This window comes from Alosa alosa, chromosome 6 (genome assembly GCF_017589495.1).
Source record: "Alosa alosa isolate M-15738 ecotype Scorff River chromosome 6, AALO_Geno_1.1, whole genome shotgun sequence".
Classification (NCBI taxonomy): Eukaryota; Metazoa; Chordata; class Actinopteri; order Clupeiformes; family Clupeidae; genus Alosa; species Alosa alosa.
The window spans coordinates 32,655,128-32,679,545 of NC_063194.1; the positions used below are offsets into that span (position 1 = coordinate 32,655,128).

Sequence of the window (24,418 nt, forward strand, 5' to 3'; positions counted from 1 at the left end):
CTATTAGTTTTATTGGGAACGACTATTCAGCATCCATAAGTATAGTTCATTTTGACTGACATGACAAAGCAACAGATAGGCTACATGTTCAAAAGCATTTGCAATTTGTTCAGAGGAAGGATAAATTGCTACTATGATGTGCACAAATTACTAAATGTTGTGGAGGTTGAACTAATAGTTATGAGAATTTTCATTCTGATCTGAGAAAAGCACCAAAGCGACTGAGAAAAACTGTAAAAATATTTTAAAAGTCAACTCTGACACAACCGTAAGCCGTTTAAAATGTAGGGGATGGCGCCACTCCGTGGTAAGAAAAATTAAGCCTTTACCCTGCTTCCGTATCACGTCTCAGGAATAAGCGCTACTTTATTCCAGTGTTTGAGGATGATTAATGCTGTGCACAAATAATATAACGCTGACGCAACGCAAGCAAGTATCTTAAATAGCAATTTTGTATCACCTCCTGTAGACATGAGAAACAGGAAACATGTGAAGATTAACGATATTTTGTAAACTTGCTTTGCGATTGGTTTGAGGACGCCATGGGGGCGGGGTTTCTTTGAAAATGTACAGCTTTGATTTGTCGACATTGTGATGGATGGGACAGATACATCCAATTGGTTAGAAGTTGAACCGCTCTTCGTTATGATTGGATGTCATTCTGGCGGGTGAGCTGTATCCGAACTTTTAAAAATTTCAAAAGATCAGGAACTGGAGGGAGAGAACAGTTAGTTAGGGAGACATCGCTGCAGAGTTAAACGTTACGTTAGCTAGGGATTTTTTAAAAATATCACAAATAGCTTATTTAAGTGTGCTCATTAATCTTCAGAGTGTCCCAGTCAACAATCTTTTTACAGGATGGCAGCTACAGAAGGACCGTTTAAGGTAAGATAATTGTATCTTGCCTGCAAAAAGCACGCTACCTATCGATAACTACTTACTAACAAATTGCATTGCGAGTTTTTCCCCCATCCCCATCATCCTCACTTGCGCATCTTCCCCGTGTTAACTAGTAACGTTATAGTAAGATTTTTTTACTACAATGACACAATACCAAGCCTACTGTATCTGACCATCTCTGACGTTAGTGGTTGTCTAGTTGACAAAGAGCTAACGTCATTGATGTTAACGCTAGCTAACTGTAACGTTACAGATTTGGCTAATTATTTGACGGAAACGTTGGTTAACTTAGCGATAGCTAACTTTTGGTGCAACTAACACTGCATGGTGTCAATGTAACATACGTGCATTAGTTCAAATTGTAATATACCACATTGTTTTGCTGTCGGTGAAGCGCTGGCAATTTGCTTTGATATTTGCTCTTCCACCGTGTAATGACTCCCATTTTCCCACCACACACACCGTCTCTTTCAGACCCTGTTTGAAAACAAGACCGTCAGCAAAGCCAAGAAGGATGACAAGCGTCTGTCGGTGGAGCGCATCTACCAGAAGAAGACTCAGCTGGAGCACATTTTGCTCCGGCCCGACACCTACATCGGCTCCGTCGAGCCCCTCACCCAGGTGGGACTGGACTAGACCACAGCATTGAAGGAAAACTTATGCTGCATCGACTAATGGGTTCTCACATTACACTCGGCCCCGTCCATAGAACTGGACATTAGCTGAGGGCTAAGTTAAAACAATGCTATGAGAGAAATTACACGGTTTAAGTGCATTTTGAAAATAATTGTTTTTTGCATGATCTTCACAATTCATTCCTATATGGCCAAGTGACGGACAAATGCAAGCCAATACACCTGTCATTTCATACACCATGAAAATGAAAGAAAAGCCCTTGCAGCACGAATACGATAGCCTAGAAATCTAAGTATATACTTTTTTGATCCCGTGAGGGAAATTTGGTCTCTGCATTTAACCCAATCAGTGAAGCACAAACAGCACACAGTGAACACACAGTGAGGTGAAGCACACACTAATCCCGGCGCAGTGAGCTGCCTGCTTCAACGGCGGCGCTCGGGGAGCAGTGAGGGGTTAGGTGCCTTGCTCAAGGGCACTTCAGCCGCAGCCCACTGGTCGGGGCTCGAACCGGCAACCCTCCGGTTACAAGTCCAGAGTGCTAACCAGTGGGCCACGGCTGCCCCAATCCATCTAGATGCACCCTAGCGGCGGGCTACGAATAGGACACATATTATGGTCAAAAGAGGCCAGTTATGGTGCCAGGCTTTTATCAGTGCCAAATGGACAGTTGGTGATTTGTGCAAGGGTGTTTTTTTCCCCCATGCTTTGCATTTTTGCTTTGCAACTAGAATGTTATGCTTGAACTGGGACTTTCTGGTCCTTCTGTGTCTCACTGAAACCATACATTCAATTATTTGGATCTCCTTATGCTTCTCCATGCTTTATGGAGGAAGCATGGCACCACAATATATACACACATATATTCCTTTATGGAGGAAGCATGGCACCACAATATATACACACATATATTCCTTTATGGAGGAAGCATGGCACCACAAAATATACACACATATATTTGGAACCCACAAGGTGGGACATGGTGGGAATTTATTTTATTGATGTGGGAAAATTTTTTTTTTTTTTTTTTTTTTTTCAGCTTCTATTATGTTCCCGCGGAATAAGTTTTGCATTCCCCGCAAAAACAAAACTATTGTAAGGGAATGGAAAACGATTGCCTATTTCGGGGGAATGGAAAATATTGCAAGGGAACGAGGAGCTCTTAAGGAGCTCTTACAGTTTTTCCATCTCTAAAAAATAATTCCCACCATGGACCTCTTCAGGCTCTGCAATATAGTCATTTTTGTAAAAGAAAGCCACACCTGACAATATGATTTTGTTCTTGTATAATGTGCATGGTGTGGCAAAGTTTGCATTTAAATGCAGTTCCTGGTGGTGAACGATTTCCTCATGTGAACTCTTTTTGTCACCTCCCTGTAGCCAATGTGGGTGTTCGACGAGCTGGATGGCATGAACTGCAGAGACATCACCTTTGTCCCGGGTCTCTACAAGATCTTTGATGAGATTCTGGGTGAGAGGCTCATGTGCACTTGGCAGGGAGGCTGGAGATTTGGGAGCTGTACATGTATGCCATAAATTCTGTCTCTTTGATGAATGTTTGTTGATGATGAGCTTCTTGTTCTCCAACAGTGAATGCCTCTGACAATAAGCAGCGAGACAAGACCATGAACTGCATCAAAATCAACATCGACCGGTGAGTATCAGTTTACGTTAAAATGGGAAAACCTGGACAATTAAAATTCGTCTTTCAAACCTGCAAATGTTTTTATTTTGTTGTTGTTGTTTTTCTTCCTCAGGGAGAACAACACCATTAGCGTGTGGAACAACGGTAAGGGCATCCCCGTGGTGATGCACAAAGTGGAGAAGGTGTACGTGCCCGCCCTCATCTTTGGACAGCTCCTCACCTCCAGTAACTATGACGACGACCAGAAAAAGGTCACAGGTGAGTGCTCGGAAATACCTACTCACGAACATAAACTTTGCAGTAGCTACTGGCTACAGCATGAAGAGGGCTAGAAGGGGGAATTATTTCTGTCGTTGTTACCTTAAATATCTCCTATTGCATAGTAGCCTGAGTGTTATTCTTTATTTCCCTGTTAAGTGGCTGTGCATGAAGGCGTCATTTAAGTGGATAAATGTGTGTAAAAGATATGTCTGATGGTGAAGGGTAAATTGTGGTAATCACATAAGGCAAGATTAGCATACAGCCCTTTTATCTAATTTATTGATTTATTTATATATATATATATATATATATATATATATATATATATATATATATATATATATATATATATATATATATATGCATTGTTTTGATTTTAAAAGATGTTACTAGCTTTTAGCGTTTTACTAGTTTTTTTTTTTTTTTGAATGCTTTGTTTTTCCCTCCTGTGTGTTGCTCTGGTAACCGTGCTGGTATCTCTGCACCTACAGGGGGTCGTAACGGATTCGGGGCGAAGCTCTGCAACATCTTCAGCACCAAGTTCACTGTGGAAACGGCCTGCAGGGAGTCCAAGCAGTCCTTCAAACAGGTACGGGCCTGGACTCCAGCTGCTCCTGTGGGGCTTGTTTGGTAGTTACGAGGTGCTCCTTCTTGACTTGTTAGGTAGTTACGAGGTGCTCTCATTTGACCTGTTTGTTATAAGGTGCTTTCACTTGACTTGTATGGTCCTTCTCTCCCCCCCCCTCTCTCTCTCTCCCTCTCTCTATCTCCCTCTCTCCCTCCCCAGACCTGGTATGATAACATGGCCCGTGCGGGAGAGTCCCAGATCAAGCCGTTTGACGGCGATGACTTCACGTGCATCACGTTCCGGCCGGACCTGACCAAGTTCAAGATGCTGTCTCTGGACCGGGACACTGTAGCGCTCATGACCCGCCGAGCCTACGACATCGCCGGCGCCACCAAGGGTGTCAAGGTGTTCCTCAACGGCAAGAAACTCCCGGTGAGAACACACACACACACACACACACACATTACATACCAGTTTTATTTGACATAAGTAAGTAGAAGTGGTAATGCACAGCTTCATGCGCTTATGCTGTTTATCAGTTTGGCGCAATATTAAAAGACAAGACCTTGTGCTGTTGCTGTGTGTGCTGTACCAGTGCTGTAGTTTGTGAAGCGCTGCCTGCGCACATGAGCTGCTGCCATTTATTCTAAACCAGAGAAGCTATAACGTGATGTCACTGTGTGCCGCTGACATGCTACAGGCAGTTTTTGCACACTAATGTGCATGCGGACATGCACGCTCACTCACACTTTCACTCACTCACTATGCTGTTCAGAGTGTCTTTGATGCACACACACAAACAATTCAAAACACTGCTGATGGTTTTTAAAGCTCTTCACACCCTGGTCTCCTCCATGTCCCATGGTCCCGGCAAAAAGGGTACAGAGCCTTTTCTGTTGCTGTCCCTCTGAAATTAGAAATGCCCAATTACAGTATTCAAACCCAGGTTCAAAACACACCTATTTACGTTGGCTTTCCCTGTGTTTTAATTGTCTTACCCTTTTATGTCTATAATTAAGTGTTTGTCTCTTGATGTCGTCTTAGCTTAAATCACTGATCTGTAAGTGTATTTTATTATTATTATTATTATTATTATTATTATTATTTAGCTAATGCTCTATGTACAGCACTTTGGTCAGTGCGAGCTGTGTAAATGTGCTCTAAAAATAAACTTTACTTACTTACACACACACACACACGCACACACACCCCACTGGTCACGGTGCCTTTGCCGCAACGTTAGCCGTCGTTGTTAATCCTGCTCTGTGTCTCCGTGGTTAAGGTGAGCGGTTTCCGTAGCTACGTGGATCTGTACCTGAAGGACCGCACGGACGAGACGGGCAACCCCCTCACCGTCATCCACGAGGTGGTCAACGACCGCTGGGAGGTCTGCCTGACCATGAGCGAGAAGGGCTTCCAGCAAGTCAGCTTCGTCAACAGCATCGCCACCACCAAGGTAAGTGTGTGTGTGTGTGTGTGTGCGTGGACATGATCGTGAGTGAGGGAAGTCGGCCTTTTTGTGCCCACCTGGCCATAAGTAGGAAAGGCCAGTACCACAGAGGTGTGTGTGTGTGTGTGTGTGCGGCTGTTGATTCAGAGGTGTTGAGCTAAGGGGGAGGAGGAGGGGTGACTAGTAAGTGTAGGCCTAGGCTATTGCTTGCAATACTGTCTTCATGCTGTTGGACTAGTAAGTGTAGGCCTAGGCTATTGCTTGCATACTATCTTCATGCTGTTGGACTAGTAAGTGTAGGCCTAGGCTATTGCTTGCATACTATCTCTAGTTTTTCGAATTTGTGGTCTGCCTAGCGGAAGCTGGTCCTCCATTTATCTTCATGAATCTAATGCTAGTAGATGAGCGAATTATCAATATGGTAGATTCTTCTGATTTGAGCATTGCAATCGATGACATGCAAATCGCAATGTTTGACCAAAAATCGCTAGCATTCTCGTTGTGAATTGAGCATTACAATCGATGACATGCAAATCTCAAAGGTTTGACCTCAAATGTTGTAGCCTACAGCCTAATGTTGGAGTAGTGTTTTATGAAGAAGCCCCTTTTTTTAGGACAAAAAAAAAGTCTATAAGTCTATTTCTTTTTCTGGTGAAAGTGTCTAGCCTCAGGCTATAATGCAAGCGATTTTTCAACTGCAGATTCATCTATGGTAGCTTGATATTATAATAGCCTATTGACGATATATGGCTATTACCTACCACACAAACATTGAATTGAATTAGCATATCCATTCTGTAAAACCGTAGCCAATAGGCTACTATAATGACGCTGGCTTGTAAACGTGAGCTACGCGATCTTTTGGCGTTTGAAAAAAATAAAACCCATGAAATTATATTCATATGACATGCTGAAATATATGGCACTGTACCTGGGATGAAGACATTTCACACGCAACACAGGGGGGGTATCGACTTGTCAACAAATGCACGTGTGTTCCGCACGTGTGTTCAACAAATGCACGTGTGTTCCGCACGTGTGTTCAACAAATGCACGTGTGTTCCGCACGTGTGCGCATCCACCGACACGTGTGTTCAACAAATGCACGTGTGTTCCGCACGTGTGTTCAACAAATGCACGCGTGTGTTCCGCACGTGTGTTCAACAAATGCGCGTGTGCTCCGCACGTGTGTTCAACAAATGCACGTGTGTTCAACAAATGCGCGTGTGCTCCGCACGTGTGTTCAACAAATGCACGTGTGCTCCCTGGTGTAACCGTGACCGATTTCACTTTTTATGCCGTTTCACGTAGCAATGTTTTGAAATGAACATGCGCTTACAGGATCTCTCAATTGCGAGGGAATAATTGTGCATTGTAACTAAGGGATGCAATAACGCCACCAACAACCAAAACCATCATTGCATGTAAACTAAACGTAACGTCTCATTGTCTTAAATCAAATTAAATAGTTTCTCCTCTTTGCAAATGTAGCACGTGTTTTCATACAGATTTTAAAACATGTTGCAAAGATACTGCATCAATCCATAGTGTATTTTATTATGCTACTAGGCTACTTGCTTTGTCTTACTGTTTATCCATTTAGGCTGTGATTGGCTGATCCCGTGGACCCCCTGGTCAGAGGTGTAAAAGGGGATCAGCCAATGAGATGAGCTGGCTGAAGGTCTAATGTTTGTGTTTGTTGTGCAGGGTGGCAGGCACACTGACTACGTAGCTGACCAGGTGGTGTCCAAGCTCATCGAGGTGGTCAAGAAGAAGAACAAGGCAGGAGTGACCGTCAAGCCTTTCCAGGTCAGTCTGGACAACAGGGTCACTAAGCGCTCTGAGGAACTTTGGAAGTGTTTTTGTTGCCTTGGCAGTGTGAACTAGTTTGCGCAGCCACTTGTGTTGAAATCTGGTGTTTTAATTACAATTAACTAGTAGAATTTTATTTATGTAACGATTAAAAATGTTTGTGTGTGTGTTTACAGGTGAAGAACCACATTTGGCTGTTTGTGAACTGTCTGATTGAGAACCCAAGCTTCGACTCCCAGACCAAAGAGAACATGACCCTGCAGCAGAAGAGCTTCGGATCCACCTGTCCCCTCACTGACAAGTTTATCAAGCAGGTTAGGACCGCTCCATACACATACGGTGTACACACACACACACACACACACACACTACAGTGTCTCAGTAGTGTTTGTGTAACCTGAGATTGGGTGTAACTAGGATGGTGGGGATGTTCCTGTGTGATGATGTTTCCTCAGGTGACTAACTGTGGCATCGTGGAGAGTGTGATGAACTGGGTCAAGTTTAAGGCCCAGACGCAGCTCAACAAGAAGTGCTCCGCCGTCAAACACACCAAAATCAAGGGCGTGCCCAAGCTGGACGACGCCAACGATGCAGGTACCCACCCACCCCCTTACCACAGCTCACTGACCCAGTACAGCTAGTAACATTTCCTAGAAGAGCTGGTCACAGGTCCTCTAAGAGCTGGTCACAGGGATGGTAGCAGCTGTATGTGAAATGAACACTGTTTGTTTTGTAGTCTAGGAACTCATGATCTGCTTGCTAGTTGCCATGTTTACTGCTAAAACTGTAGCTTGGTGTCAGTAGAATTTTGATAGCCCTGCTTTCAACACAAGGATTCATTATTTGTGTGTGTGTCAGGTGGTAAGAACTCCAACGGCTGCACGCTGATTCTGACTGAGGGAGACTCGGCCAAGACTCTGGCTGTGTCTGGACTGGGCGTTGTCGGCCGCGATCGTTACGGAGTCTTCCCCCTCCGGGGAAAGATGCTCAACGTCCGGGAGGCTACCCATAAACAGGTGTGTGTGTGTGTGTGTGTGTGCGCGCGCGTGCGTGCAGAAATTACGTGGTCCATTGACTAGTGTATTGACTCTTGAGGCAAGCTGTAGATTGGCATGTCGGTGGATCTTTCACTTTGGTCAAAAGTATGCCAAATACCTACGTTTGATCTAGTGTATTCAGTCGAGTTTGCCGTCATGCAGAGAGCAATGAATATACAATGCAATAATATGCGTGTGTGTATGGACTGATGTGTTTTCATTTTATTTAGATCATGGAAAATGCTGAGATCAACAACGTCATTAAGATCCTGGGGCTGCAGTACAAGAAGAACTACTCTGATCCCGAGTCACTCAAGACGCTGCGCTATGGCAAACTCATGATCATGACAGATCAGGTGTGCGTTTGATTCTTGCTCTGAGTGACCTAGCAATCTAAGTTGTTTATAAGAAATATATAACTAATGTTGTTGTTATTTATAAGAAATATATAACTAATGTTGTTGTATGCAGCGTGTTGGTGGTTGGTGTATTGGGTGGCTTTTTCCATTTTCTACTGAAAGGGATACATTTACAAATTTACAAGACTATATATTCACTAATGAAAGTGTGTGTGTGTGTGTGTGCGCGCATAGGATCAGGACGGATCTCACATCAAGGGTCTCCTCATTAATTTCATCCACACCAACTGGCCCTCTCTGTTGCGCCACAACTTCCTGGAGGAGTTTATCACTCCCATCATCAAGGTGTGTGTGTGAGAGAGAGGCAACCTGTGTTGTTTTAATGTATATTTAATCTATATTAACCTCTAATAAACTTCAGTTTAACCAAATGAAAACCCCCTGGTTAGTGTGCAGTTGTCCCTAATGCTCAGTGTAGTCTAATGCTCAGTCCTAATGTCGTGACGTGTGCGTGTCTCTGCCAGCGCAGCCAGTGGCGCCGCCCTGTTGTTCACGGTGAGCGTTGCGTGTTTTGTGCAGGTGAGCCACAAGAAGCAGGAGCTGTCCTTCTACAGCATCCCCGAATATGAGGAGTGGAAGGACAAACAAGCCAATTACAAGTCCTGGAAGACCAAATACTACAAAGGTTTGTTCTCAAACACCTGTGGTAGTCCAACTCCGCAAGTAAGCAGTCCTCTACACGTGTGTGTGTGTGTGGGTGAGTGTGTCACTGTTAAATCTCCCAGGGCCTGTAGGTTATTTTGCTGCTCACTCTTACACTCTCTCTCTCTCTCTCTCTCTCTCTCTCTCTCTCTCTCTCTCTCTCTCTCTCTCTCTCTCTTTCTCTCTCTTTCTTCTCTCTTTCTTTTCTCTATTTATTTATTTATTTATTTATATATATATATATATATATATATATATATATATCTATCACTCTTCTTTCTCATTCACTTATGTTGTCACTCTTCTATTAAGACGTCACAATCACCCTCGAGATTCACAATCAAGTTTCTTCACTGATATTTATCTGTAGATCTTACTGTTCATTATTTGAGTCTAAATTAAAAACAGAAAATATACTTCTCCCCTTCTCTCTCTTTCTTTCTCTCTCTCTCTCTCTCTCAGAGCGCATGTGCGCGGTGAGCGTGAATGATTGCCGTCTGTGGCTCTCTACGATTTCTATCTTTTGTGTGTCTTTATACGTGTTTTAGTGGTGGGTTTTTGTTGCTTATTAGTTCATAAAACATTACTGATCAATTGGTTGCTCTAAATTTATTGGAGCCCGCACGCAGCTTCTCAGTTGGTTGTGGCGGTGTCTCCAAAAACATTACAATGGAGTTTGAGAACTTCACACGGCGTCATGGAGTCAAGGTAGTTTCTGACGCCAGTGTTGAAGTTTGCAGTTTGGCTATTGGGGAAATAGTGGGGTACGACGATATTAAGTCGGCCTCTCGAATGAATAATGGCATTGTTCTCTTTTTGAGTACTGTGGAAAAAGCAAACCAAATTGTTCATCATGGTGTTGTGCTTGGTGGCGAGCTCGTCCCTGTGCATCCCCTTAGTTTGCCGTCAAAGAAAATACTGATTTCTAATGTGCCACCTTTTCTAAAAAATGAACTCCTGAGTCGTGAGCTTTCACGCTATGGAAAATTGGTTTTCCCGATCAGGCAAATATCCCTTGGGTGTAAATCACCGCTGCTTAAGCACGTTGTCTCTTTCAGAAGACACGTGTACATGGTTCTAGACAAACGTGATACACTTGATTTGACTTTTAAATTTAGAATTGATGGCTGTGTCTATGCAGTTTTTGTAACGTCGGAGACAGTCATGAGGTGTTTCGGTTGCGGAAGGATAGGTCATCGCATTGGCGTATGTCCCCATAAGGCTGAGCATAACGAGGAGGGTGTTGGTGAGCAGGTGCCTGCTACAAGCGGTGTCGAGGCGGGTGCTTCCGTGGAGGTGGCATCTGCCGTAGATGAGTCTGAGGGAACCAGGTCTGTGGCAGAGGAGTCTGCTGCAGCCGGAACCCAAAGGGCCGGGCCTGAGGTGGAGGAGTCTGCCTCAGCCGGGCTTGAACGGACCAGGTCTGTGGCGGTGGTATCTGCCGCGGAGCCTCTGGTAACTGAGCCTGAACAGGTGGGAGCGTTTGCGGTCGAGTCCGCTTCAGCTGACACCAGTTTGGGTGTAACGATGGAGTCGGCTGTGTCTGACGCGGCGGATCCACCGGGAAATGTTGCCGTGCCTGAAAGTGAGCTTGGGGGGTCACCCGCGGTTGCGAGTGGGCCCACTACACCTTCCCTTGCTGGGCTTGCTTCAGGCCACACTGGACAGTCTAACGTGAGTGGTGAGATGGAAGTTGAAACACGTGTTTAAAGGGCCTAAAAGGAAGAGTAGTCTGGACGGTTGTCAGAAAGACGTAAAGAAACATGTAACACGGGAGTCAATCGACTTGCAGTGGTACAGAAAGCGATGGTTACTCCACTGATTCGAGCAGTGGTTCATACTCTTTTAACGAGAGCATGATTATAATTTATAGTGCTGAAGAAATCAGTAAGTTCTTGGCTGAAACTAAGGGGGAAAGAGGGGTTCAAATCCAGAATTATTTTAATGATACCGCACAGTTTGTGAACGATGCTTGCTATCTAATGAGGGAAGGGGCTTTTGAGCAAAGGGAAGTTTACCGTCTGAAAAACATTGTTCGCAAATTAAAAACAGTACTCATTCATGGTCACAAGACGGGTCAGTCTTTTGGCTGAATTCCACTGTTTATTTTTTTGGGGTTGCATGAATTGTTTATTTATTTATTCCCGGCGAGGTGCGGTGTCATGTGTAATGCATGGTCTCGTGTTGTTCCTGGTTTATGATGCTGTGATACTTTTCAAGGAAGTATTCCTTATGTTTTGTTGTTTTTTTGTTATCTGAAATACTGTTTGAATACGCTATGTATGTAGTTGTGTACATGCTTGAACTGTGAAGGAAAGTGTGTTTTGGACAATCCAGAGGGGCTGTGAGACTGGTTCATGATTTGTTCAGCATGATGGTGCCTATTGTAGGCCTATGGGTTTTTTTGTAACCCCTTTCTGGGACGATTTATGTTGTTCTTTTTTCATTTGTATTTTATTGGTTGTACTGATATCCTTAGTTGGTCTGTAAATAAAGTTCTTAAAAATCAAATCTCTCTCTCTCTCTCTCTCTCTCTCTCTCTCTCTCTCTCTCTCTCTCTCTCTCTCGTGTCTTTCTTCCCTCCATCCCTGGAGTAAGTAACTGGACTGAGCTGATCTCCTCCCTGTTCTCCCGTCTGCAGGGTTGGGGACCAGCACATCGAAGGAGGCCAAAGAGTATTTCTCTGACATGGCCCGCCATCGCATCCCTTTCAAGTACAGTGGCCCGCAAGACGACGAGGCCATCACCCTTGTGAGCTCACCTTCTTGACACACACACACACACACACACACACACAGACAAAGCTGTTTCATTATCCACATGAAACCTGGGTTTGGGCTGTGTTGGGCTCTGACTTGTGTGAGTAAACAATGTGCTCTGGCGCCCCCTTCAGGCCTTTAGTAAGAAGAAGATTGAGGAGCGCAAAGAGTGGCTCACCAGCTTCATGGTCAACAGACGCCAGCGGCGAGAACACAACTTGCCAGAGGTGAGTTGTGGGTTTTTTGTTTGTTTGTTTGTTTGTTTTTTTAGACGCACACACACTTAGATCAGTCGTCACAAACAAGTACGCATACACATGAACACTTGCGTAACACAAAAAGGCAGAAACATGTTCACGCACAAATGAAATACAATTTCAACATTGTACTCATTTTATTAAATAGATAATGATGTAAGTCGATGAAAGAATACATAGTTTTATTTGTCATTAACCCAAAGGACGTATTGGTGTTCTTGGGTTGATCTGCTGGTCGCAAGCGTTGTGTGAAATGACCCCTCCCCCCCCCCCCACACACAGGACTATCTGTACGGCCAGAGCACCAACTATCTGACCTACCACGAGTTCGTCAACAAGGAGCTGGTGCAGTTCTCCAACTCGGATAACGAGCGGTCCCTCCCCTGCATGGTGGACGGTGAGTACAGCCTCTGGGTGCGATGTCCGTTTGTGACATTTGCTCTGGACTAGAGGACATTTTTTCGAATTCCATATGCAGGAGTTTCCTCTCATAACCTCTCTCTCTCTCTCTCTCTCTCTCTCTCTCTCTCTCTCTCTCTCTCTCTCTCTCTCTCTCTCTCTCTCTCTCTCAGGTCTGAAGCCGGGCCAGAGGAAGGTTCTGTTCTGCTGCCTGAAGAGGAATGATAAGCGGGAGGTGAAGGTGGCCCAGCTGGCTGGTTCTGTGGCCGAGATGTCCGCCTACCACCACGGCGAGGTGAGCATGAGCGCACTCCAGACCACCAACCCATCCAGGCAGTGCTAACCCTAACCCTAACCCAACCCATCCAGGCAGTGCTAACCCCCCAACCCATCCAGGCAGTGCTAATCCTAACCCAACCCATCCAGGCAGTGCTAACCCTAACCCAACCCATCCAGGCTGTGCTAACCCTAACCCAACCCATCCAGGCTGTGCTAACCCAACCCATCCAGGCTGTGCTAACCCAACCCATCAAGGCAGTGCTAACCCAACCCAACCCATCCAGGCTGTGCTAACCCTAACCCAACCCATCGAGGCAGTGCTAACCCTAACCCAACCAATCTGGGCAATGCTAACCCAACCCATCCAGACAGTGCTAACCCAACCCATCCAGGCTGTGCTAACCCTAACCCAACCCATCCAGGCTGTGCTAACCCTAACCCAACCCATCGAGGCAGTGCTAACCCTAACCCAACCCATCCAGACAGTGCTAACCCAACCCATCCAGGCAGTGCTAACCCTAACCCAACCCATCCAGGCAGTGCTAACCCTAACCCAACCCATCCAGGCAGTGCTAACCCTAACCCAACCAATCCGGGCAATGCTAACCCAACCCATCCAGACAGTGCTAACCCTAACCCAACCCATCCAGGCAGTGCTGAGCTTCTTTACTTCCTCTTCTCTGCAGGCTGCACACTATTCAACACTTCCAAACATATAATATTGCTCCTCTCCCCGGGTGTGTGTGTGTCAGATGTCCCTGATGATGACCATTGTGGGCTTGGCTCAGAACTTTGTGGGCAGCAACAACCTGAATCTGCTGCAGCCCCTGGGACAGTTTGGGACCAGGCTACACGGAGGCAAGGACTCGGCTAGCCCCAGATACATCTTCACCATGCTGAGGTGAGGTGTTTTTTTTTTTTTTTTTTTTTTTAAATACACACACACACACACAGCTACATAGAGGCAAGGACTTATCCCAAACAGGCACGCATGTCCACGTTTGGAAAAGGGCTTACAGCAGCATGCCGAGGAGTTCCAAAGCTCTGGCAGATTTCGAACAACACGTAATGCCAACATATGGACTGTACTAGGGCTGATTTTGGAAAATTCAGTCAAGCTTGTGCATGAGTAATCACGTTAACCGTGGCAATGGAGCTCTTATCTTAGGAGTTGTAATTTTTCCTTACTAAGAGTAGGTCTGAGAGGCTTTGTGAATAACTTTTTAAGAGGGAACTCCTAGCTAAAATCTTTTAGTGTGATTTAGACCAGACCTTTCTTGACACTGTTAGCTGCTCCTCTTGTTTACGTTTTTTGCTTCTTCAACGGTGTGCAGAGTTGGTGGCGTGTCGGCAAGTGCAAGTATATGTGCTTTGGTGACGTCACATATTGTGCACTGTCGTCGCAGCCTTTGCGGTTAGAAAATCGCGTCGATCATATTGTGATCAGGGCTCCGAACCGGTTCAAGGAACGAAAACCGAAAACGAACGGAATTTTACGGAATTTTACGAGGAGCGGAAACGGAAACTAAAACAAAATGGTCTTCAACTGTTCCGGAACAGAAACGTTATTCTGAAATCCACAAAACCGGTTAATAACGCGTTTTTTTTTTTTTTTTTTTTTTCTCTATATAACAGCCTAATAATTTGATTTCTGCCGCAAAAAAAACGAATAAATGGAACTTTGGTCCAAATGTGTATATTTTGTATTGCTGTTGTAATGTAACCTATCCGTCTGCCACTTCGGATCTTCGGAGCCAGCTCGTAGCGTAGGCTACTGAAACTGATTTGGAAATTGTTTGTAGCCTATGCGTAATAGCCTATTTTGCCTGTCCACGCCTTGTCGTTTTAAAGTCGGGATTTGAAATGTTTGCGCAATTATAGCCTATTCTATGTAGAAGAGTTAAACGGGAAATTTGAGATGGGCCTTGTCAGCAACAGACAGGTTCGTTTATAAACAGGGTTGGAATTATAGCGCAAGCCTTTGAAGATCTCCATATGGATAAAACTTGGCTACAACCAGGTAAGGAGTTTAGCACGTATCCAGAAATATTTTTGATAAGAAATTATTTATAGGCATAGGTTAGGGCCATGGGAAGCCTAAGGCCTATACTTCTGTCATTCCACTTTACATTTCAAGTTACTTGCACATTAGGCCTACTTTTAAAACGAGTAGAAAATGTATTTAAAAATCCTCTGTTGAATGAAAGTAACTGTATCGTTAAATATTCAAACTTTTTTTGTAACCGTCTTTATGTGGCTCTTGTGAGATTAAAAAAAAAAAAAAAAATTGGTAAAAGTGGCTCTCCAGGCAAAAAAGGTTGCCGACCCCTGGGTTAGGCCTACAGTAAGTCTGTAGGCTATGGGATGGATAGCCCATCTGAATGTTTTTGGATGCCGCGTGTGATTTATTATTTTTGGGCATAGCTACGGTATAGGCTAAATCAAGGGGAAATAATGAGTAGATAGATAGATACTTTATTGATCCCCAGGGGAAATTCAAGTACTTCTATTCTAAGGTAAAGTGCGTCTATTCTAAGGTAAAGTCCACAAAAATAGACTTGATAGGCCCGCCAAACACTGCCGGAACTTTAAGAACGAACAATATTTTGCGTTCCGAACCGGTTCAGGACCGATATGTTGGTGGCGGAACGCATGCAAGAACGAAAACGTTAAACATAGGCCTACCTGAACCGTTCGGATTTCGTATTTCGTTTTCAAGCCCTGATTGTGATATTATCGCAAATGCAAATAATCGTTCAGCCCCAGACTGCACATGACTCAACATGAATGTTATACGGCGTCCATCTTCAATGTTGAACATGTATTTCACCCCAAGCCTCCCACAAATAAAACATAACTCCTTTCCCATCTGCTCTCCCTCTCTCTCCTCTGTGTCCAGCCCTCTACATGGACCATGACAAGAATGTGACAAAGCGTCCATCTTAAATGTTGACCACAAATAAAACTGACCTTCTCTCTCTCTCTCTCTCTCTCTCTCTCTCTCTCTCTCTCTCTCTCTCTCTCCTTTTTTGTGTCCAGCCCCCTGGCTCGCCTGCTGTTCCCAGTGGTGGATGACAACCTGCTGAAGTACAACTACGACGATAATGTGCGCGTGGAGCCTGAGTGGTACATGCCCATCCTGCCCATGGTGCTGGTCAACGGCTCCGAAGGCATCGGCACCGGCTGGGCCTCCAAGATCCCCAATTACGACGTGCGCGAGATCGTCAACAACATCCACCGCATGCTCAATGGGGAGGAACCCCTGCACATGGTGTGTGTGTGTGGAAATAGTCTTGTGTGTGTCTGTTTATTCAGTATATTTCATTAATAACTAGGTGTAACAATGGACCGTGAATCAGTTAAAAATCCCATTGTGAACTTCCCAATCTGAATCATATCAAATCATGAGAAAATCGCATTATGAATCATATCAAATCGTGAGTTGAGCATATCGTTACATCCCTATTAATAATGTGTGTGTGTGTGTTTCCCACGGCAGATTCCCAGCTATAAGGGCTTCAAGGGCACCATCATGGAGCTGATGCCTAACCAGTACATCAACACCGGAGAGGTGGCCATCATCGACAGCACCACCATCGAGATCTCTGAGCTGCCCGTCAAAACCTGGACACAGGTGAGCTTTACACACACACTCTGGCCTGTACTCGCACAGGTGAGGTATGCAAAATATGTTCAGGCAGTGGACCTCTCAAAGCCTGAACAGGAGCACACACACACACACACACACACACACTGATTGTGAATGATGAATGCGTACACCGCCATAAAGGTGTCTGAGCTGCCTCCTTATTCAAAGGCCCATGTGTGTGTTTGACTGCACATCTAATCGCTTGTGTGTGTGTCAGACGTACAAGGAGAATGTTTTGGAGGCGATGTTGAACGGGACGGAGAAGATTCAGCCTCTGATCACTGACTACAAGGAGTACCACACCGACGCGACCGTGCGCTTCGTCATCAAGATGACCGAGGAGAAGCTGAGGGAGGCGGAGGCAGCCGGACTGCACAAGGTCTTCAAGCTGCAGAACCCCATCACCTGCGTCAACTCCATGGTACCGCACGCACACACACACACACACACACACACACACACACACACGGAGCTGAGAGGAGTAGAGGCAGCCGGACTGCACAAGGTCTTCAAGCTGCAGAACCCCATCACCTGCGTCAACTCCATGGTACCGCACGCACACACACACACACACACACACACACACACACGGAGCTGAGAGGAGTAGAGGCAGCCGGACTGCACAAGGTCTTCAAGCTGCAGAACCCCATCACCTGCGTCAACTCCATGGTGCCGCGACGACACACACACACACACACACACACACACACACACACACACGGAGCTGAGAGGAGTAGAGGCAGCCGGACTGCACAAGGTCTTCAAGCTGCAGAACCCCCATCACCTGCGTGAACTCCATGGTACGACACACACGCACACACACGCGCGCACACACACACACCAGTGTTGCACGGTCTGCCCGAAATTAAGCGGTCGCCCGCAGATGACCGCGGTCACCCGCTGTTATGAGTCATAAACAAAATATTTTAATGATATTCGGGTCATTTGCGGACGGGTCAGTTAAAATTAATTAAATATATATTTTCTACAAATAGGCCTACTTAAAATATCACGAGAAGGCTGGCATCAATACAGTAAAGTCAACAGTAAAGAAGCTGAAGACGCGAGTTAAAAATAATAGACACCCCTTCAGGAAAAGCGGCTATGGGAAATATTGGGAAAAGTTCTTAAAGAAGATGACGGTAAGTTATGGTCTATGTAGGCTTAGTTCTTGCGAAGCCATTTAAAAGTATGACAGCCAAAACGGGCAGCCTGCAGGAATAAATGTTATGGCACAGATCACACAGCCTATGTATAGGTTCGCGCATGCATAAAAGTTACAGTTCGTTTGTGACTTTAAACAGTGGATGTGCTTTTAGTAAAGCTTTGTGCTTCATTCAGCATTATAAACCAGTTCTTACGTTAACTTTTTTTCCAGCAATGTATCTCTCTTGTCTACCTTGCCTCACCATTTCTGTTTTCGAAAGAAAGATGTATGTCCATGGCCAAATCTTATCCTAGTGTTCTAATCCTTGGTGGTTGCGTGTGTGCTTGCGCTCTTATTCTCATTCTCTCTCCTGCGCAAACATTTTGTTCTGCATGCCTAAATAAATTAGTTTTCTAAGTTTGTTTTACAGAAATGGCCTACTGTCACACTGCATGCAGACTATAACCAAAAGCACACATTTTGTAAATAAGCGGGTCGGGTATAATTTTGTCCTAATTAATATTCGCGGTCCGAGTTGCGGTCGGGTTGATTAAAATATCGGGCGACCGCGGGCCGCTTGTGACCAAACCCGCGCAACACAGCTGAGAGAGGCACCTGTGTGAACTCCATGGTACGACACACACATACACACACTCACACAGCTGAGAGGCACCTGTGTCAACTCCATGGTACCACTCACTCACTCACACACACACAGCTGAGAGGCACCTGTGTCAACTCTGTGGTACCGCGCACACACACACACACGCACACACACACGCACACACTCACTCACACACACACAGCTGAGAGGCACCTGTGTCAACTCTGTGGTACGACACACACACACAGCTGAGAGAGGCACCTGCGTGAACTCCATGGTACCACTCACTCACACACACACACACACAGCTGAGAGGCACCTGTGTCAACTCTGTGGTACCGCACACACATACACACACACACACAGCTGAGAGGCTGTGTCAACTCTGTGCTACGACACATAGACAGCTGAGAGGGGCAGAGGGAGCTGGCCTGCACAAGGTCTTCAAGCAGAGCCCAATCACTTGCATCAACTCAATGGTACAACACACACACACACACACACACACTGTACTTCATTCAGTAACACAAGGAAACCTGTGCTCATGTCACTCCAGGACGCCATTCTGGTACATAAATTCAGGGGAATTTCAGCAGTGTAAAAGGGCTACCCTCTCCCTCACACGCGATGGAATACTCTTGTTTGTTTTTTGTGGGGAAGAGTTCCAGCTTCAGATATAAGCGGCAGCATGTTGCAGGTCTAGACATGTAGGATCAAACGGACTGTGCTGCTGCGTTATTCTGTGATCAGTAGTATTTATGACCATATATCAGGGGTTGGCAAACTATGGGCCGGATCCGGCCCACCGAGCACTTTAATCCAGCCCGCTGAACATTTCATTTGGTTATCAGGCTGCTCGCTATTTTTTTTACCTGCGATAGTGACCACATTGGTTAGCTTTACTGCAAACTGCTTTTCACTCTTCTTCGAGAACGTTTACAATGGGGTGTGACCCACTGACCAGCTGACCAATTTTCAAAAGCCAATGTGGCCCTTGAGCCAAAAAGTTTGCCCACCCCTGCCATATACCGTGTTTCCCACAGAATTGAATTCCATTTGTGGTGGTTGGTTTGCAGAATTAACTTGGAATACAACAGTTTTTAACAATTAGCATAGTGTGCTTATTATGCTAGCCAGATTTAAGCACAATTTAGTACAACCTGGAAAATCATTGTGTGGTGGTCAATGTTGATCTTGTGGTGGGCCGCCACAAATAAGTAAATGTATGGTCAGTGTGTGTGTGTGTGTGTGTTTGTGTCTGGGAAACACTGATATATGTATGGTCACTTTCCAAATTATACACTATTGTGGCACACACATCCTGCAACTTAGCAACACACACACACACACAGAAACGTTCCTTCATGTTTGACTCATTAACCCGTGTGTGTGTGTGTGTGTGTGTAGGTGCTGTTTGACCACGTGGGCAGTCTGAAGAAGTACGAGTCGGAGCTGGAGATCCTGCGGGACTTCTTTGAGCTGCGCCTGCGCTACTACACGCTGCGCAAGGACTGGCTGCTCGGCATGCTGGGAGCCGAGGGCGCCAAGCTCTCCAACCAGGCGCGCTTCATCCTGGAGAAGATCCAGGGCACGCTCGTCATCGGTGAGCACCCACATCACCTAAAGAGAGTGTGTGTGTGTGTGTGTGCGTGCCTAATGGCTAGTGTTTAGAGTTCAGTTGCAATGTAAAGTCTGTATCACAAGTTATTGGAGACTGTCAGAATGTTTCCTGTGAAAGTTTTCTAATCGTACTGACCAATAGTTCTGAGCACATGGTCATCCTGACTAAATTGGTGTGTGTGTGTGTGTGTGTGTGTGTGTGTGTGTGTGTGTGTGTGTGTGTGTGTGTGTGTGTGTGTGTGTGTGTGTGTGTGTGTGTTTCCAGAGAACAAGCCCAAGAAGGAACTGATCCGCATGCTGCAGGAGATGGGCTATGACTCCGACCCAGTCAAAGCCTGGAAGCAGTCACAGGAGAAGGTACACACACACACACACACACACACACACACACACACTCTCTCTCACATACTCATCTCATAACACAGGATCACAGGGTGTTTAAGTGTCCAGTCTGATTGGTGTGTGTGTGTGTGTGCGTGTGTGTTGTTCAGGTAGAGGAGGAGGTGTCTGAGGAGGGTGAGGAGAAGGAAGAAGAGGACACGTCGGGCCCAGACTACAACTACCTGCTGAACATGCCCATGTGGTACCTGACCAAGGAGAAGAAGGACGAGCTCTGCAAACAGAGGGATGCTAAGGTGAGACATACACACACACACACACTGTTTAGCATTTTGTGTTATTGAGCTTTTTGTAGGAGTGTTAACTCTTTCTCTCGCTCTCGTGTGTGTGTGTGTGTGGGCTACAGCTGACTGAGCTGAACATTCTGGAGAAGAAGCAGCCTGCTGACCTGTGGAAGGCTGACCTGGCCGCCTTCACTGAGGAGCTGGAGGTAAACTCACACACACACACACACAGAGAGGGACCTTTAGCAACCTGAAACAGGAGATAAAATAACCCAAATCCATAATCCTTCCCTGAAGCTGGGAGCAAGCGCAGTGTATATTCAAGAGTTTGTGTGTGTGTGTGCTCAGCGTGTGGAGGAGATGGAGCGCGCATCGATGGCAAATGTGGTGGTGACTCAGGCCAAGGGGAAGGGTGGAAGGTCAAAGGTCGTGAAGGTGAAGGACGAGACCATGCCCACTCCTCAGGGTCGCCGGGTCGTGCCCCGCATCACCAGCGGCATGAAGGACGTCGCCGCCAAGAAGGGCAAGAAGCCCAGAGTGAAGGTGTGTGTGTGTGTGTGTGTGTGTAATAATATCTCTGCTGTTCCCTAGAGTGAGGATGGCGTGTGTGTGATACGATGGAACTGTTCACCATCAGGAGTGAGGATGGAGGGTGTGTGTGTGTGTGTGTGTGTGTAATTAATATCTCTGCTGTTCCCCAGAGTGAGGATGGTGTGGTGATGAAGATGGAGTTTGAGGATGGAGCAGTGGAGATCGGAGATGAGAACAGCCCGGGTCAGCCCCAGGGTCTCGCCGCACGACTGACCAAGAAGCTTAAGAGGGAGCCCAAGGAGAAAGGTGCCCTTCACAGCCCGCTTTCCACACCGCACAGCCATCAATCAGTTAGACGATCAGTCAGTAGTAGGGCTGGGACAACGCGGCGACGTAATCGATGACGTCGACGCAAAAAATACGTCGACGCAAAATATGAGCGTCGATTAGTCAAGCATAACGTGTAACGCATAACATATATGAGCATAACGTGTGCTGCTTAATATTTATAATTTTACACCTTCAGTGTTTTCCATACGTTGACTAATCTGTGGCTGGGCACCACGAAATCAAAACCGGCCACCACACATTGATAGAACACATTGTTCTATGTTGTAGGCCTACTATTTTAAAGATAAGAAACATTTATTTAATTGAGCTGCACTTTTTACTCACACAGCCTTTCCTCTCTCGTAACGAGCCCGCTGCTCCTCTGCATGTGCATTTAACAAAATATTCACGATTGTTGAAGGATTGTTGTTGCCACATAGAAGCACTGCATAGAACAGTGGGCTAAATTGCTATTAAATCCGCTTAGCATCGTGACCATGCTGCGAAATTTGTTCTAAACTACTGCATTAAAAGTTAAAGTAAACTCTGCTAAGGTCTTATCACAACATAGTTTAGTCTCCTCAATGTACTAAGTTAAGTTACAGTATGCAATCAAGCAGTATCTCAAAGCTAACGTTAGAATACTGTTTGGATGTCAAGTTTAGCATGCTTATTTGCAGCTGCTTGTATTCGTTACTCATGCAGGGCTCATTTTATTGACTGAATGTTTGCAAAATCCCGATGTAAATGGAAAAGTGTTTTCCAAGACTCAAAAGTGCTTGTCCAAAGGAGAAGTAGGCCCTACGAACCGTTATTTGAACTGACTACGTTATGAATTGCATCCACACATGTTAATTGCAAAGTTCCCACACGAACGTCTTAAAATGACAGGCACTCAATTAATTGACATACACTATTGAACTTTATTGAATGCTACCTCTGACTAAGAATGCATTACTTTGCACTTATATAGGCGTTGTCTTATTTTGGAATCTGAAGAGCAATAAACAAATATTGCAATGTTAAAAAATTCATGTTTTTTCATTCAGATATGTAAATAAACATGTATAAGTTGCTATTATAGTGAATTAATGGGGAGATAATCGAATCAAATCGAAATCGAATCGGACTGAAAAAATGAATCGTTAGATTCATCGATGCATCGAAAAAATAATCGCTAGATTAATCGTTTAAAAAATAATCGTTTATCCCAGCCCTAGTCAGTAGCTTAGCTAATCAGTCCAGAGAGTGATTAATCAATAGCTTAGCTGGTCAATCGATTGATTGGATGATTAATCAATAGCTTAGCTGATCAGTACATTTGTAAGGCTCATAGTGAATAGAGGTCTTCAGTAGCGGAGTGTTATGGGTTTAATTATAACTGAAGGAATGGTGTACTATCATAGTCTCCCCATCACCAGACCAGGCTCACTCTTTTCAGATTAACATTAGTCTTGGGAGTCTGCTATGTATTTTCTACTGCACAAGAGGTGTGATCAACGGGTATAGTTCAAATGACTCTGTACGCAATTAGATAGTCATTGACCAATCTGACCAACAAACCGGGTGACGTTTGCAGAATGACGCGAAAACTCCAGGCTGGGAACTTCAACAAACGTATCGTAAAAGTATCAATTTCCGCCCCTTTCGTTAAAAAAATTCTAAAACAAAGAATTTTTAATACGTCAAAATACATTTTGATAAATGAACCTTACATTTTTCAGTAGCCATTGGTGTGTAAATTTTGGTTCTTAACGGGAGCATTTACTGCCTTAATATTCCGATTTTGTTTACCTTGCTCAGAGTTTGTAGCTGGGCTGGTGGGTGCCTTATTTCCGCTCACTCACTCGGCAAAAGAGAACTTTTGTTACAAAATCAAAATTCCACTGGAATTCCAAGCAGATTTGTACACACAGCCTCACAACACTGTTTACAGCTCTTCGAGTCACTGATAAATGTAATTTTTGGTACATGTCTAATTTAGATACACTTATGGGGTGGGAGCTTGCGTTTTTTTAGAGATCCGCCGTCTTGGATAGAAATGAATTTTAAGTAAAAGGGGGGAAAATAGGGGCGTTCCATAGCATTTATCAACGGTCTGCAGAAGCAGCAATGGCATTGAGCGAATTATTATTATTATTATTATTTTTTTTTTTATTTTTTTTTGCAGGTTGTGCACAAAAAAATAAACATGAAAGTGAATGGTTTGCTAACCTAAAAAAGACACTGAGCATCGTTCAGAGGTTGATTGGACTGATGGGCGTGAGAGAGACACTGAGCATCGTTCAGAGGTTGATTGGACTGATGGGCGTGAGAGAGACACTGAGCATCGTTCAGAGGTTGATTGGACTGATGGGACTTTGCCGTCGCTTCTCTATAGTCATCGTGTTAAACCTGCCAGTGCCCCGTAAAATTGTAACGGAAGCAGCAGAGAAAGAGGCACAGGTTTCCAGCCTGAGCTGCAAAAAATAAAATAAAAAATCGCTGGCAGATCAGGCTGGGTTTACCCAGTATAGTACCATCACACCTGCACAGGACCTGCTCAATCCTCCCTGAATGTTTGGCTGGAAGGAGTGTGTGTGTGTGTGTGTGTGTGTGTGTGTGTTTAAAGTGTGTTGTTTTTTCTCTCCAGCCATGTCTAAGCTGGGCAAACAGACTACGCTGCAGTTCAAGCCGGTGAAGAAGGAAGGAAAAAAGAGTAACCCGTCGTCAGACGATGAAGATGAGGAGTTTGCATCCACTGGAGAGCCCAGCCCAGACCTGGCACCGAGAGCGAAAACCCAGAGAGCCACTAAGGGTGAGCAAACACACACACACACACATACACACACACAGATACATACATACATA

At 45.1% G+C, this 24,418-nt stretch overlaps 1 protein-coding gene across 1 annotated transcript in view; it reads left to right on the forward strand.

Moving 5' to 3' along the window:
• Positions 1–700: 700 nt before the first annotated feature.
• The window catches only part of top2a (DNA topoisomerase II alpha), a 31,039-nt gene continuing 7,321 nt past the window's right edge, over positions 701–24,418 (forward strand). Inside the window, exons 1-30 of the mRNA XM_048246532.1 lie at positions 701–885; positions 1,375–1,521; positions 2,917–3,007; positions 3,127–3,190; positions 3,294–3,439; positions 3,934–4,031; positions 4,230–4,442; positions 5,293–5,466; positions 7,168–7,269; positions 7,449–7,586; positions 7,728–7,866; positions 8,131–8,288; positions 8,540–8,665; positions 8,903–9,013; positions 9,248–9,353; positions 12,012–12,121; positions 12,264–12,356; positions 12,669–12,783; positions 12,959–13,080; positions 13,817–13,965; positions 16,104–16,335; positions 16,564–16,698; positions 16,931–17,134; positions 19,872–20,067; positions 20,350–20,441; positions 20,576–20,719; positions 20,830–20,913; positions 21,056–21,250; positions 21,409–21,544; positions 24,201–24,365. Of these exons, the coding sequence (XP_048102489.1) occupies positions 859–885; positions 1,375–1,521; positions 2,917–3,007; positions 3,127–3,190; positions 3,294–3,439; positions 3,934–4,031; positions 4,230–4,442; positions 5,293–5,466; positions 7,168–7,269; positions 7,449–7,586; positions 7,728–7,866; positions 8,131–8,288; positions 8,540–8,665; positions 8,903–9,013; positions 9,248–9,353; positions 12,012–12,121; positions 12,264–12,356; positions 12,669–12,783; positions 12,959–13,080; positions 13,817–13,965; positions 16,104–16,335; positions 16,564–16,698; positions 16,931–17,134; positions 19,872–20,067; positions 20,350–20,441; positions 20,576–20,719; positions 20,830–20,913; positions 21,056–21,250; positions 21,409–21,544; positions 24,201–24,365 (4,012 nt within the window). The 5' untranslated portion in view covers positions 701–858. The remainder of the gene's footprint in view (positions 886–1,374; positions 1,522–2,916; positions 3,008–3,126; positions 3,191–3,293; positions 3,440–3,933; positions 4,032–4,229; positions 4,443–5,292; positions 5,467–7,167; positions 7,270–7,448; positions 7,587–7,727; positions 7,867–8,130; positions 8,289–8,539; positions 8,666–8,902; positions 9,014–9,247; positions 9,354–12,011; positions 12,122–12,263; positions 12,357–12,668; positions 12,784–12,958; positions 13,081–13,816; positions 13,966–16,103; positions 16,336–16,563; positions 16,699–16,930; positions 17,135–19,871; positions 20,068–20,349; positions 20,442–20,575; positions 20,720–20,829; positions 20,914–21,055; positions 21,251–21,408; positions 21,545–24,200; positions 24,366–24,418) is intronic.